This window comes from Choloepus didactylus, chromosome 10 (genome assembly GCF_015220235.1).
Source record: "Choloepus didactylus isolate mChoDid1 chromosome 10, mChoDid1.pri, whole genome shotgun sequence".
Lineage (NCBI taxonomy): Eukaryota > Metazoa > Chordata > Mammalia > Pilosa > Megalonychidae > Choloepus > Choloepus didactylus.
The window spans coordinates 89,220,855-89,235,677 of NC_051316.1; the positions used below are offsets into that span (position 1 = coordinate 89,220,855).

The window sequence follows — 14,823 nt, forward strand, 5'->3', positions numbered from 1 at the left end:
GGGGTTTATTTGGTTACAAAGTTACAGCTTGAGGTCATAAAGTGTCCAAGGTAAGGCATCAACAATCGAGAACCTTCACTGGAGGATGGCCATTGGCATCCAGAAAACCTCTGTTAGCTCTGAAGGCACGTGGCTGGTGTCCGCTCGCTCCCAGGTTGCGTTTCAAAATGGCTTTCCCAAAAATGTTTTCCTTGGGGCGTTTTGTCCTCTTTTAGCTGCAGCTGCTCTTCAAAATGTCACTCTCAAGATCTAAGATGGCAGCATAGAGAGGAGTGGAAGCTAGTTAGTCCCCCTGGAACAACTAATAAACAACCAGGAACAACTAGTAAATAATCTGGAATAACTGCAGGGGGACAAATGTGACCATTCACTCATCATACACCAACCTGAATTGGGAGGAATGCCCAAGATTGCAGCATAATATCTGTAAGTAAAAACTGCAGATCCAAGCTGGGAGCCCCCACCCCCCACGGCCTGAGCTGCAAAGCCTCATGGTGCTAGAGAGCAGCTCTCTCTGAGCAAGTGAATATAGCTCAGCTGAGCTCCAACTGGGGTTTTAATTAACAAACATGGACTGCTTGATACAAGCTACAAATCCCCAACAAGCAGACAGAGGCTTTTGGTGATGACTGATCTTGGAGAGCTGGAGGGTGGCCATGGACTGGCCCTGAAGGGGACTTTCTGTCCCTGTTTCGGCTCAGTGGAGAAAGCCTCAGCCATTTTCAGTTCCCAGCACTCTGACCCAGATAAGGGTGAAGACAGCACAGGCAGAGAGAGATCATTCAAAAGCTAATGACCTCTTCCTAGGGGGTGTATCTTCTCTAAGAGGAAAGAGGTGGTGTCAAGCTCTACTACCCATCTTCCATTCAGAACCAGACCCCAGAGCCTGGGGAAAACAGCCACAGGCTACACCTCCTCACCCCAGTCTGGAGCTACAGGCTGACAGGCACCACCTGCTAGGTGGAAAACAACAGTGACCTGAAGCCTCACAGGGTGTATTAATTTTCTAAGACACACCCTCAGGAAAACCAGATACTGAATAGTTCTTCCTTCTGGGACCAGAGCTCATTTTGGTCTGGGAAAACTTGACTGGGGTAACCAAGGAAACCATGCCTAGGCAACAGAAAACTACAACCTACACTAAGAAAAACAAAGTTATGGCCCAGTCAAAGGAACAAACTTACACTTCAACTGAGATACAGGAATTTAAACAACTAATACTAAGTCAATTCAAAAAGTTTATGGAAGCTATGGTGAAAGAGATGAACCATATAATGAAAACACTGGGCATACATAAGGTAGAAATTGAAAGTTCGAAAAACCAACTGGCAGAATCTATGGAAATGAAAGGCACAACACAAGAGATTAAAGACACAATGGAAACATACAACAGCAGATCTTAAGAGGCAGAAGAAAACACTCAGGAACTGGAGAACAAGGCAGCTGAAAGCCTACACACAAAAGAACAGATAGAGAACAGAATGGAAAAATATGAGCAACGTCTCTGAGAACTTAAGGACAAAACTAAAAGCAAGAATGTACATGTCATTGGTGTCCCAGAAGGAGAAGAGAAGGGACAAGGGGAGAAGCAATAATAGAGGAAATAATCAATGAAAATTTCCCATCTCTTATGAAAGACACAAAATTACAGATCCAAGAAATTCAGTGTACCCCAAACAGAATAGATCTGAATAGGTCTACACCAAGACACTTAATAATAAGATTATCAAACATCAAAGATAAAGAGAGAATCCTGAAAGCAGCAAGAGAAAAGCGATCCATCACATACAAAGTAAGCTTGATAAGACAATGTGTGGATTTCTCAACAGAAACAATGGAGACAAGAAAGAAGTGGGGTGATATATTTCAGATACTGAAAGAGAAAAACCGCCAACCAAGAATCCTATATCTGGCAAAACTATCCTTCAAATATGAGGGAGAGCTTAAAATATTCTCTGACAAACAATTACAGAGTTTGTGAACAAAATACGTGCTCTACAGGAAACACTAAAGGAAGCACTGCAGACAGAAAGGAAAAGACAGGAGTGAGAGGTTTGGGAAACAATTTTGGGAGATAGTAGCACAGCAATGTGAGTACACTGAACAAAGATGACTATGAGTATGGTTGAAAGAGGAAGGCTGGGACCATGTGGGATACCAGAACAAAAGACGAATGATAAAGACTGGGACTGTGTAACTCAGGGAAACCTAGGATGCTCAACAATTGTAATAAAAAGTACAAATATGTTTTAACATGAGGTAGAACAAATGAATGTCAACACTGCAAGGTGTTAAAAATAGGGTGGGATTGGTGGGGGAAATATAATAAATGCAAACTAGAGACTATAATTAACGGAAACGTTGTATTATGCTTCCTTTAATATAACAAAGGCAATATACTAAAGCTAAATGCATATGGGGGAAAGGGGGATAGGGGAAGGTTATGGGACTCCTGGCATTGATGATGTTGTCTGACTCTTTATTCTACTTTAGGTTAATGCTATCTTTCCTTTTGTTGCTTTCTAGCTGTCTTTTTTCTCTCTCTCTGTTTTTCTTTTTCCTTTTTCTTTTGTTTCTCTGCCTTCTTTGACTCTTCCTCCTTCTTTGTGGAAGAAACAGAGATGTCCTTATATAGATAGTGGCAGTGGTGCTGAATACATAAATATGTGACTATACAGGTAACCAAGGTTTGTTTACTTAGGATGGAATGTATGGTGTGTGAACAAAACCATCTTTAAAAAAATGGGTTGATGAAGAAATCTTGAGGGCACTATATTGAGTGAAATAAGACAGACACATAAGGACTAATATTGCAGGGCCTCACTGATATGAACTAATCATAATATGTAAACTCATAGACATGAAATACAAGTTACAGGGATGTAGAATGAGGCTAAAGAATGGGGAGGGGTTGCTTATTATGAGCAGAATGTTCAACTAGGGTGAACTTAAATGTTTGGAAATGGGCAGAGGTGATGGTAGCATGTTGTGAGAATAACTAACAGTGCTGAATCGTGTGTGAAGGTGGTGGAAAGGGTAAGCTCAGAGTCACGTATATCACCAGAAGGGAAGTTGGAGCTTAAAAGATGGGAATGTATAAAACAGTGAATCTTATGGTGGATAATGTCTGTGATTAACTGTACATATACTAGAAATCTCTCTCATGAACTAGAATAAACACATGACACGATAATTAGAAGTTAATAATACAGAGGCATATAGGAAAAAATATATATCTATTGCAAACTATATACTACAGTTAGTATTTTAATGTTGTTTCATCAATAGTAACAAATGTACTATATCAAAACTATGAATCAGTAATGGAGGGGGGAGTGGTCAGGGGTATGGGAGGATTTGAGTTTCCTTTTCTGTTTTTATTTCTTTTCTGGAGTAATGAAAATGTTCTAAAAATGGAAAAAAATTGTGTTGATAGATGCACAGCTCTATGATGGTACCATGGGCAATTGATTGTACACTTTGGATCTTTGTAAAGTTGTAAGGTATGACTTTGGAAAGTTGTATGGTATGAATATATATATATAAATGTCACTCTCAGTTGCTCTTCAAAATGTCACTCACAGCTGCTCCAAGGTCCTTCTCTCAGTGAATTCCTTTATACAACTCCAGTGATCCAATTAACACCCACCCTGAATGGGTGGGGTCACACCTCCATGGAAATTATCCAATCAAAGGTGTCGCCCAGTTGATTGAGTTACATCTCCATGGAAACACTCAATCAACCTAATCAACACTAATACGTCTGCCCCAACAAGATTGTGTCAAATAACATGTCATTTTGGGGAACATAATACATCCAAACTGGCACATCCTCCATGTGGTTGTGGGTATTTGTGGCCGCTCTTTCAAGAGGGATCTCAGAGGCTGACCCCAGGTTGCTTCTACTGTCCCATCAGCCTGTGCAGGCCTAGGACCTGGGCAAAAGGGGCCTGCCCTAGGACCTTCTCTGGCTGCATCCCCAACCATGGGGCGAGGGGTTCAGGGGGCTAAAGGGGCATGCCCAACCAGAGCCTGCACACACTTTCAAGGCACTCCAGGACCCAGACCTGGGTGGAACCAGAAGAGGTCAGCTGGAGTTTGTGTGTTCTGGCACAACTTGGAAGAGTCCAAGGATGCTAATTTGAACCTGGCCGTTCAGGTCATAATGAAGATATTGCTTATCAAGGCAGGAGGATAGGGCAGATTTTATTCAACAGCTCAATAAATGACTTTGAAATAGTTAGAATTGGGGTACATGGGCCTCCATATGTGCTCTTGTCCCAGGCCTGGAAATGTAGAGACTGGTCTAATGTTGCCACATGGAGGGCAAGCCCCTGGCCTTCCAGCTGAACTCTGCCTGGCTGTCCAGGTTGCAAAGCCACTCCCACAGCCAGTGGTGCTGCCCAAGTCTGTGCCCTCAGCTCCTCCCAGGCTGGCCTGGACTGTGGAGGACACCAGAAGCTCTGTCATCAACTTACAGGCCAGCCCTGTGCACACTCACCCCAGAGGCTCCAGGTTTCTTGGCCTGGCTTTCCAGGCCCTGGGGGATGTGGCCACTGCCTGCCCCTCAGATCACTCTCTCTGGCCATAATGGACCTGCTTGCTCCTTGATCCATCCTTACCAGATCTTCCCACTATAGCCAAACCTCTTTTGGTTTCCAGGTCAGGGTGGAGCATTGGAGGGGACGAAGGATCCAAAATGAGCTGGAGATAGCGGAGGCCAGATGGCGGTGGGCCAGGTGAGCCATGCAGAGGACTTGGTGTTTCCTTTCCTTCCACTGAAACCAGGTGGCATGCTCAGATGTGCCTGTTAGAAAGGACACTCTCTTTTCCTAGCACCCCTTCCCTGGGCCCCAAATGTCCCTGCACATACACCATCTCTCCATTCCTAGCCTCCATCTGCCCAGAGTCCTCCCTTCCCCAATCCTTAAGCTCCCTGTGGGCAGGAGGGAAAAGGCAAGCAGTGGTTGGGTCTTTGGAGGAGCAGGGAGAGAGGGTTTCCATCCTCTTATGAGTCAGGTGAGGTGAATGGGGTGGACAGGGGCCTTTGCATCTTCCTGCTCCTTCTCATTGGCACAAAAGAGTGGGCATCCCCTCTGCAGATTCAATAGCGCCCCAATCCTGCCTGGGGAGTAAGACAGGTAGGGGTGGAGAGACAGGCCTCACTGGCCCACTGGGAGCGCAGGGAGGTCAGGGGCTGCGTCTGCCTGGGTCACTGGGCTCCAGGGCCTGGTATATCAAGGTACTCAAGTTTATTTTAAATGAGGAAGGAAGGGAGGAAGGGAGGGAGGGAGGGAAAGTATGTATGTACCACATTTTGTTTATGCATTCATTTGTTGGGTACTATTTTTAAACATCTCCATTTCACAAATGAGGAAACTGAGGCATAGAGAGACTGAGTAACTTGCTCAAGGTCACACAATTAGTAGGTGGTGGAGATGGGTTCAAACCCAGGTGGCTGAACTCCTGAGCCTACATCCTTAACTGCCATCTGTTTGGAGCCACCGTCCCCTTCTGGGGAAGAAATGTGGGCACTGGGTCAGCTATAAAAGGTGCGAGTTCAGAGAGGTTCCAGCCACCCTCAGCACCAGCTGCAAGTCATCAACCCCTAAATCCCCTGGGACTCTGGACCCCATGCCATCTGCTCCTGGCTGGGTCCTCAAGGCCACCTGCTGGGTCAGCAAAGGAGCCTCCTCTGGCTGGATGTCATCTGGAGCACTGCCAGTCACAGGTAAACCCACCTGGCTTCCTGCAGTTATCCTACCTTGGGCCTGCCCTTGCAGGACCACAAGGTCTTCTCTGCCACTGGGAACAGCCACAGGGGTTCTGGAGACCTTGCCAGACCCTGTTGTGTCCGAGGGTCACATGGGCAAGGTGATGATGCAAGGGCGACACTATAGTCCCGCTGGAAGACCAGGGGCTCTGGGTGGGGAAGAGGCAAGAGGCCTGGGCAAAAAGTGAAAGGAGGAGACTTTACATTTCTTTTTTATTTTAAAAGACCTTATTTGATATGCAGTATATACAACTGAGTTTTATAAAGTGGCCTAAAGAGGGGTGTGTATAAGATGAGGGCACTGTTAAAAAGCAGAAATGAAAAGAAGAAAATAAGGTGGACAGATGTGCTGTTCAATGGTTATAAGATTGAGGGTCTCCAGCCTTTGTCTCTTCCTGGCTGTGCTACTCTGGGCAACTCAGCCTCTCTGTGGTTGATACTGATTCTTCTGGCTGCCAGCAGCTTCATCCCCTTCCTCTGTTTGGAGGAAGAGTCCCCACCTCCCCTGATGGAGTGGGGAATGTTGGCCAGGAAGGAGTGGGCTCGGGGTGGGGGGCCTGGCAGGAGGCAGCAGGAGGCGGGGCTGGTGGGATGGTGGAGCGAGGGCCGCATCTGGGTCACGGGGCAGCGGCAGCAGCTCTCAGCCCACCTGGGGCGGGATGCTGGGTGTCGTTCCCGGCTGGGGGGCGCCTGCCACTCATCTAGCTCTCCGGACGCTTGTCCCAAGATCTTCCGCAGCGTCTCCTTTTCTGCTTAAATCACCTGGGGTTGTTTTATGGTGCTTGAGGCTAAGCTACCTAGTCAAGACACTTCTGGAACTTCAGTTTCTCAGCTACAAAATGAATATATTAATAGAACCCTTTTCTCCGGGTCACTGAAAGAACCTTGTGGAAATAAGGTGAGTGGAGCCTTAGCACAATGCTTAACACAGAGGCTTAAAAGATGCAGAGAAAAAAAAAGTCTGTGTGGGGTTTATTTTATGGAAAAATACTAGTAATAAATTCAGAAACTATTAATAGTTATTAGCTCTGGGTGGAGGACTGTGGGTGGTTTTAATTTTAAAATTATTATTTGGCTTTTCCATATTTTCTCTTTCCTAGAGTGGTGATTTGTGTTTTAAAAAGGAAAAATAAAGTTTTTCTTCTCTGGTCCCTTTCCCTTAACCCTTCTGGCCTGGGTTGTGCTGAAAGGAGCTTGCGACTCCCTGGGGAGAGGAGGAGGCTGGCTCAGGGCCGAGTGCAGGGGCCGGGGACGCACGGCCCGGCAGCCCCCCGCCCCAGCCCTGCCCGCCCGGGCCTGCCAGGAGATGCCGGCAGCGGCTCCCCAGGCACCCGTGAGTGCCTCATAACCGTAAGGCATGGCAGCGGCGCAGAAAATGCCGACGCAGCAGCCCTGCCTGTCCAGAGGGCGCAGGGTGGGGGCAGGGAGCGAGGCGAGGCGGCCCCGGAGGGGCGGGGCTGTGGGAGGCATTTCCCCTGACGGCCAAAGGCACTGCAATGAACCCCCCGCGCCCTCGCTCAGCCGGACCCGGAGCCCCACTGCAGGGGTGGGAGGTGGAGCCGAGCAGGGGTGAGGGCTGCAGGCCCGGCTCTGGGCGGATGCCTGCCCTGCCTCAGGCCGCTGAGCGCGCCTGGCCCGGGGGTTCCACGCTGTCCTCTGGGTTCAGCCTTGGGTTCAACTCCTGTCCTGCTTCTTCCCAACTGTGACCTCGGGCAAGTGACTTCCAACCTCCAGGCCTCTGTTTCTCCTTCTGGAAAATGGTGTTGACACTACCCTCTTCCAGGGCGTAGGTTCTTAACCTGGGGTGATTTTGCCCCCAATCTGACAATGTCTGGAGGCACTTCCGGATGTCACACTGGGGGTAGGGTGCTTCTGGCATTAGTGGGTAGAGGCTGGGGGTGCTATACTTCCTATAATGCACAAGACAAACCCCCACAACAAAGAATTATCCAGACCTAAATGTTGACGGGTGGCAGAGAAAACGTGCTCTAGGGTGATGGCAAAGGTTAAATGAAATAGTGCACACACAGCGCCTGAGCCAATCAGCAGTGGCTGTTATCATCGGAGCTGTGAAATGGACACCTCTGCCACTTCACTGTCGGAACCAGGCCTCAACATGAGCTCTCTGGACACTGGAGCACCACTGAAAAAGAAGCTGGTCTGTAACTTTGGGCCCTGCTAATCTTGTTTTCTCCTTCTCCCTGCTGCCTGGAAGATGTCAGAGTTTTCCAAATGGACACTGGCAACTTTCCCTCCACCCTCCGGCCGAGGTCAGGGCCGGGGTCTGTCCTCAGGGACTGGGGCTGCCACTCTGATTTACAACACACTCCTCCTCCCAGGCCCTCACTTGCACAAAGCCTAGTCCCAGGAAGCTGACACAGCACTGGCCTTGCTGAGAGAGCTCCGGGAGGACAGGGTGGGTGCCCACCGAGGCCCGTCTCCTTGAAGAGCTCTGAGGAGTCTAGGGCCTTCCGGGGACACATCAAGAGTGACATAAAGGTGGGGAGTGTGAGGCAATACAGCCTCTCCTCAAGCCTTCTAGCAAGGACTTTCCCCAGGAGCCAGTGAGAACATGAGGGGCCTGGTGTGTGAGTGTGTGAGTGTGTGTGTGTGTGTGTGAAGTAGACGCTGGGTGGGGAAGGCCTATGACTTGGGAATGGTAACTCTGCAAGTAACAGGAAACCCAAATTCCAGTGCTTTAATCATGTCAAGGTTTATTTTTCCTCACACATTAGGAAATGTGGAGATCAGCAACCAGGGTTGGTGTCCCCAGCTCCGCTAGGTCCTAGAAAGGCAGCGTCCACCTTCCTGGCTCCTCCATCCTAAGGGGGATGGTCTCATACTCAGGATTGCCAGATAGCTCTGGCCCCCCACTCCCCCACCTGACTGCAAACTAGGGGGAGGGGCAAGAGAAAAAAGCCAGGTCCCAAAACTTGGCCAACTGAGGCTTTGTGAGGCGTAGAAAGGGAAGGTTTTTAAAGAACTTTGTGGAAGCTCTGCCAATCCTACATGGCCAACCCTATCCATAAGAAGTCCCAAATTTATGTTTTCTTTTAGTTGGGCACTTTGGGCCCCTCTAAACGGGGTTAGCAAGGATGGAGATGGGAAGCCACAGGGACCGGACAAAAGGCACGTCCTTTGGGGTTTGGGGGTTCGCCCCCACAATCTGGTGGCGGGCCTGGGAGCTGAGAGAGGCTGCCAGTAGTGGCTGGTGTTTGACCTTGAGATGCTGAAAGTCATATTTAATATCCAGTTGTAGCTCCCTCTCCTTTTCTCTGTTGTAAACTCTTATTATACCCAAGGCCAAGTTTTGTTCAGCTCGATCTTAGCTTTGCTTTGGGGATTTGAGGGAGGGACCAGGTGTTAACTTCCAGCCAGATGCCAGGGCTAGAGGGTAACTGCAGGCAGGAGCGGTAGGAGTGATTAGGAACCAGGGCATGAGGCTGTGGGGCTGGAAATCTTGCAAAGACTGCTCAGAAGTCCATCAGTGCGGAGGGGGTTCCAGAACATCTCACAGTCAAACAGGAGGAAGTGCGACCCCCAAGGGCAGGAGACACTGAGTGGGGCTGGAGAGATCCGCAGCGCCTTCACTTAGCAAAGTGCCTAGGCTGATGAACCACAGATTCTCCAGAACTCCCTCTCTCAGCGATCAAGCTCCCTCTTTGCCCCTTTTACTATCCCTTCCCTCATATTCAGAAGGGAAAGGGGGAGGAGAGGGTGATCTGATGTGGATCTTTGCATTGCCCATGTCTGCCTGCCTATGCCCACCTTGGAATCTCTGGCCAGCAGTGGACTCTTAAAATTTTCAGCCACAGCACACTATGGGTCTGCATTAACTGATACGGGACTTAAGGATGGGAGACCGCAGGCCTGAGATGACACACCCAGCCTGTCTCAGCCAGAGACAGAGCACCAGAGTTCCAGTTAAACTGGAGCACCGGATTTAAGATTTAACTTCTATTAGAAAGCTCCTTGAGTCTTGTCCCTTGGACATCTGCAGCCACAAAATTGATGTCCTTCCTGGATATTTTACATTTCAGGTCAGATGAGGAAAATTGACAATGAAATCTGGATCTATGTTTTAGGGAAAGGGGTCTTGCAGGGAGACAACCTCCCAGTTTGAGAAGCTCCTAACAAATGGGTAAATGACAGGGCCATGCCTGGCTGAGGGTCGAGAGTGGCCTGCTAGCCAAGGTTGCTGGGAGGAGGGCGCCAATTTTCACAGAAAATAGTAGAAAGACCTGGGAAGCAGTGATCCTGGTAGTGAAATGGTTTCTTTAAGGATATTTTGTGGGTTCCTCTTTAAACCCCAAGTCAGCCTGGTGTCCACAGACACAGAAAGAAAACAGGCCCAGGAGGCAGCACTGAGTAGACTCTTTACTCTGTTGGATTATACACCATCAACTGCCCCATGGTGACCAGCGTTCCCACACATGGGTCCCTCCTTAGAGGGGACAGTTAATACAAACAAAAATAATTCTCTACAAAACAAAGTTTCCCACCCTCCCAACCCTCCTTCCTACCCCTCCCCCGAGACAGTGAGTTCCTTGATGACCAGGCCTCACATGGGGCCTGGGGGCTGGTGGGTTGCAAAGGAAAACAAACAAAGAATATAAAAGAGAATCAAGTCAGCGACTAAAGTTGTAGGCAACTGGAGTTCTGGGTCCACTGGCAGATGGTGAGCCAGGGACAGGTGCAGGGGGTGTGTGCAACAGTCAAGTGTGTGTGTGATGGGAGGCAGGACTGGGAGTGTTGGGGCGAGCAGACTTTCTCCCCACCTATGTCTCACCGCCAGCAAAAAAAAAAAAAAAAAAAAAAAAGGAAAGGGTTGGTAATATAAAAGAAAAGCAAACCAAAATTGAGGCCGCTGGGGCCAGGGACCCACAGTGCCCCCTGCTGCTGAGAGAGGACAGTGCCGGGGCAGGGGCAGGTGCCACTGAGGAGGGCGGGCGGAGGGGCGGGAGGGCTCTGCTGAGTAGCACCTGGGAGCAGCTCGGGCCGCAGCCTTCCCGCTGCCGGGCCTCGGACGCCAGCCCTCGCGGCCTCGGGACCCCCGGGCCGCCGGTCGTCGGGCCCAGGGCGCGTGAACGGGCCCGCCCCGGCCTCGGGTCCTCCGGGCGGGGCTCAGCGGCCCAGGCAGGCGGCCAGCCCCAGCAGCAGAAGGCAGCCGAGCAGGGTGGCGGGACGCGGGGCGGCCCCGGGCGCGCGGTCGCAGTCCAGGCCGCCGTCGTCGTCCGTGGAGTCGCAGCGGGGCTGCTCGCAGTGCAAACCGGTGTAGCCGCGGGGACAGGCGCAGCGCTGGTTCTGCACGCAGGTGCCGCCGTTCAGGCAGAGCAGCTGCTCGTCGTCGCACACGTTGGCTGCAGGGCAGGGCAAAGAGGGGAGTTAACGCGGTGCTGTCCCGGTCCACTTTCCACGTCGGAGCGAAACCCTGAGGGCGCTACCTGGGCCAGGGGCCGTAGGAGGCGTAGGATGCACTTGGAACGAAATGCCCGTTTGGCTGGTAATAACGACGGGGCGTGACCTGCCCCCGGCTCTGCCCGCTCCCGCCCAGTGGTCTTGGTTGCAGTTCTTCAGACACACCTGCTCCCTCTTTTCCCGAGCTTTGCACACGTTGTTCCATGTGCTTAGATGCTCCTTCCACCCTCTTCCTCTGGCTAACGTTGACTCGTCCTCCGGTCTCCTCCGGGCCGTCATTTCCTCCAACAACCTCCCTCCCTCCCTGAGAACACTTACGCCTCCAGCCGGCCCCCACTTCCTTCCCAACCAGTCGCCAGAGCAGGCTCTGCGATTCCCATCCGGCCCCGCCCCGGACCCCGTCCGCCGGCCCGGACCCGGTTCCCGGCAGCTTCAGGCCCAGCCCGGGCCCCTCCCGGCCGCGCGCACTCACGGTAGCAGCCCTGGCGCCAGTAGTGCGTTGGGAGACAATCGTCGCACTTGGGCCCCACCGCGCCCTCGCGGCACTCGCAGAAGCCGGTCTCGTTGCACCGGTCGTGCACGGAGCCGATCTGGTTGCAGTTACATTCTGGACAGAGACGCGCACGGGATCGCGCGGTCACGGCGACCTGGGGGCACCTTCCGCACGGATCCCCACCCACCGCGCCCGCCATCTCCCTCAGCCCGGTGCTCCCTCCATACAGTGGTGGGAAGGGTGTGTGTGGGGGGATAAGCAGAACGTGGGGCTGTAGGGTGAGCAGTGGAGGGACGCTGAGTGGGAGCTGCCTGGGGTGGACAGACCTGGCGGCTGGGCTAATAACCCTGTCTTCTTTCTTGGGCATGCTCCACCCCACCACCCCTTTCCTGGTGCTGTGTGGCCTGAGCCAGCCTCTTCCCCTCTCTCAGTCTGTATCTGTATGTGTAGCTGGGGGTGGGGACTATGACCTCATCAGAGGCCACTGGGCATCTCGAGGGGCTGTGGGGGGGGGGAGCCCGCATCAACAGCTCCCTTCCAGGGTAGGGTGAGGGGGCAGCTCCAAACACATGGCTGTGGAAGCCTCCAGTCTCCCTGTGCCCCTCCCCAGCTGGTTTCTTTGGGCCTTTGTTCTGGGGGAGGGAGAGAATGCCCCCCCATCTGGGAGTCCTTCCAGCCCAGTGCTGTGCAGGGAGAGAAGGAGGCTGGAGCAGGGGTGCCTCTAATCTGATTCCAAGGCCCTGCCCAATCCTTGCAGCTGGCTTGGCTCTGACATGGGCAGCACAATACTGTTTTGATCACTTTAAAGTTGATGGAATTATCTGAAGGCCTCTGCCATAATACAGACTGACAGCTCCAGGCTTGCCCACAGCCCCTCCTCACTGCCTTCCTCTCTGCAGCCAGAGCCTGCCTGGTGAGTGGGGGGTGGGTGGCGGAGTCCCAAGTGGGCTGCCTGGGCAGCTGGAGGCAGGCTCTGGAGCTGAGACCTGGCTTCTACTGGAGATAGGGGTGTGTGTGTGTGTGTGTGTGTGTGTGTGTGTGTGTTTGGGGTGGGGGTGAGGGCATGGGTTTGGCCTTTCTGGGATGGCCTGCCCTCCCTCCCTGCCCAGTGTGTGTGTGTGTGTGTGTGTGTGTGTTTGGGGTGGGGGTGAGGGCATGGGTTTGGCCTTTCTGGGATGGCCTGCCCTCCCTCCCTGCCCAGTGTGTGTGTGTGTGTGTGTGTGTGTGTGTGTGTGTGTGTGTGTGTGTGTGTGTTTGGGGTGGGGGTGAGGGCATGGGTTTGGCCTTTCTGGGATGGCCTGCCCTCCCTCCCTGCCCAGGCCCAGGTTTCTTCCTGGACTCCCTTCTCTGAAGCCAGAACTAGACCACGTGTCTACTGGGGGTGGGCAGCAGTTTTATAAGCTGGGCCTCTGCTTATAAAGCATTTAAAGATGTTTATTTGAAGAAAAAGTTCAGCAACAATAAAGATCCCAAACCTTTGATCTGACAACCTCTGGGTTTTACAAATGGGGAAACCAAGACCAAGAGAGGGGATGGGCCTTGCTCAAAGGCACACAGCAAGGCAGCTTCTAGAACCCAGCCTTTGACTAACTAGTGGTTCTGAAACCCCGGTGCCTACGGGAGAACTACATGGAGACATGAAGAGAGCAGATTCCGAGGCTTCTGCCCCCAGAAATGCCCAGCTGGAGCAGGCCCTTCTCCAAGTGCCTCTGATGCAAGCAACTCCAGACCACACCTATTACTGCTCTCCAGTCATCCCACCTGCACTCCATTCGAGCACATCCCCTGATGTGTCTGCATACAGGACAGGGGGCCCTCCTACCTGCCAGGACCCCCGCGGCCGGCCCTGCTCCCCAGGCTCACCAATGCAGACGTTCTCGTCATCCAGCTCAGCAGAGCCGTTGCGGTAGTAGCCCAGACGGCAGTGCTGGCAGTGTTGGCCACGTGTATTGTGTTTGCAGCTGACACAGGTCACCACGTTCAGAAAGTCGATGTAGCTGCAGCGGTTAGAGTGGCCGTAGCACTCGCAGTCTGGGCCAGGCCGAACGGGAGAAACAACAAGGGTCAGCGAGCAAAGGGGCATATGGCCTCCCACTGCTTCTCGTGCACTTGGAAAAACAGAAGCACGAGGACACACAGCGAAGTAGGTGTCTTTGGAAGAGGATCTGGCACAGGAAGGTGCCCTGAGCCTCCAACACTTCTGGACCATTTGGGAAGAGACTGGGTTCTGCCAACTTCAAGTCCAGAGGAGAACCAATGGGCCCAGTCCACAAATTCCCACGAACCAGAGAGGGCCAGTGGGCAATGCTTCCTAAGTGTCCAGCCACATGCCAAGCAAAGTGCTCCCTGAAGGATGCCCGCATGCCAGGGTGACTGGGAAACAATTCATGGAAGGACAGGGCGATGGCTCTAGATTGTAAGCTCAGTGAGGGCAGCATCTGTGTTCACCTCATTTGCCACTGTATCCTCAGTGATTAAATGGATGGATGAATGAAGGCATGAATGATGGACAAGGTGGAATGGATCAGGAGCTTCCTCCCCATGCTGCTTTGGAAGATGGTAGGAAGAAAACGCTCACCTGCTGGACTCTTTCCCATTAGCTTGAACTCTTCTGCAAGTCTGGTTGGCACCAGGGGCCTGCTGGCGAGGCCTGTTCTTGCATGACCTCGAAAGCGAGTGTTTAAGGTTTGCTCCCAGGCACCTCGCTTGCCTGCCCCTCGTCCTGGCCCTGCTGCTGATTCTCACTGCTCCTGGAGGCACACGGGCCCCACACTGAGGACAGTCATCTCCACACCATCCTACTGTCTCCTCCTACTCCCACCTCCAGGTGGTTCTCAGGCTGACTCCTGCCCTTTGGCTCTGCTCCATGGCTGGGCAAGTCCCATGACCACCTGGGGCAAAGCTCCCAGGGATTGGGAGTGGTTCCCATGACTTCATGGAAAGGTGGGGGTCTAGTGAGGAGGGTCACCTCCCCTGCCACAGAGGGGGAGCCATCTCTTGTTATCACTCATAAGAGACTCAATAGCCCCTCAGAAGAAAGTCAACGTGGCTGTCCCTGAATAAGGAAGGCACTGGCCACATCTTGAAACTCCAGCCTCCCTTTTGTGATAGGAGAGAGAAGGACCAAACCAGGCCTCCA

General features: G+C 52.1%; 1 protein-coding gene across 3 annotated transcripts in view; it reads right to left on the reverse strand.

The window, feature by feature from the left end:
• Nucleotides 1-10,608: 10,608 nt before the first annotated feature.
• The window catches only part of NTNG2 (netrin G2), a 71,040-nt gene continuing 66,825 nt past the window's right edge, over nucleotides 10,609-14,823 (reverse strand). For 2 of the 3 annotated variants that reach the window (XM_037798365.1, XM_037798368.1), the window contains 3 exons: nucleotides 13,548-13,715; nucleotides 11,664-11,798; nucleotides 10,609-11,133 (listed from right to left, as the gene is read on the reverse strand). In XM_037798365.1, coding sequence (XP_037654293.1) covers nucleotides 10,898-11,133; nucleotides 11,664-11,798; nucleotides 13,548-13,715 — 539 coding nt within the window. In that variant the 3' untranslated portion in view covers nucleotides 10,609-10,897. The remainder of the gene's footprint in view (nucleotides 11,134-11,663; nucleotides 11,799-13,547; nucleotides 13,716-14,823) is intronic. The other variant, XM_037798366.1, reaches the window with a different exon arrangement.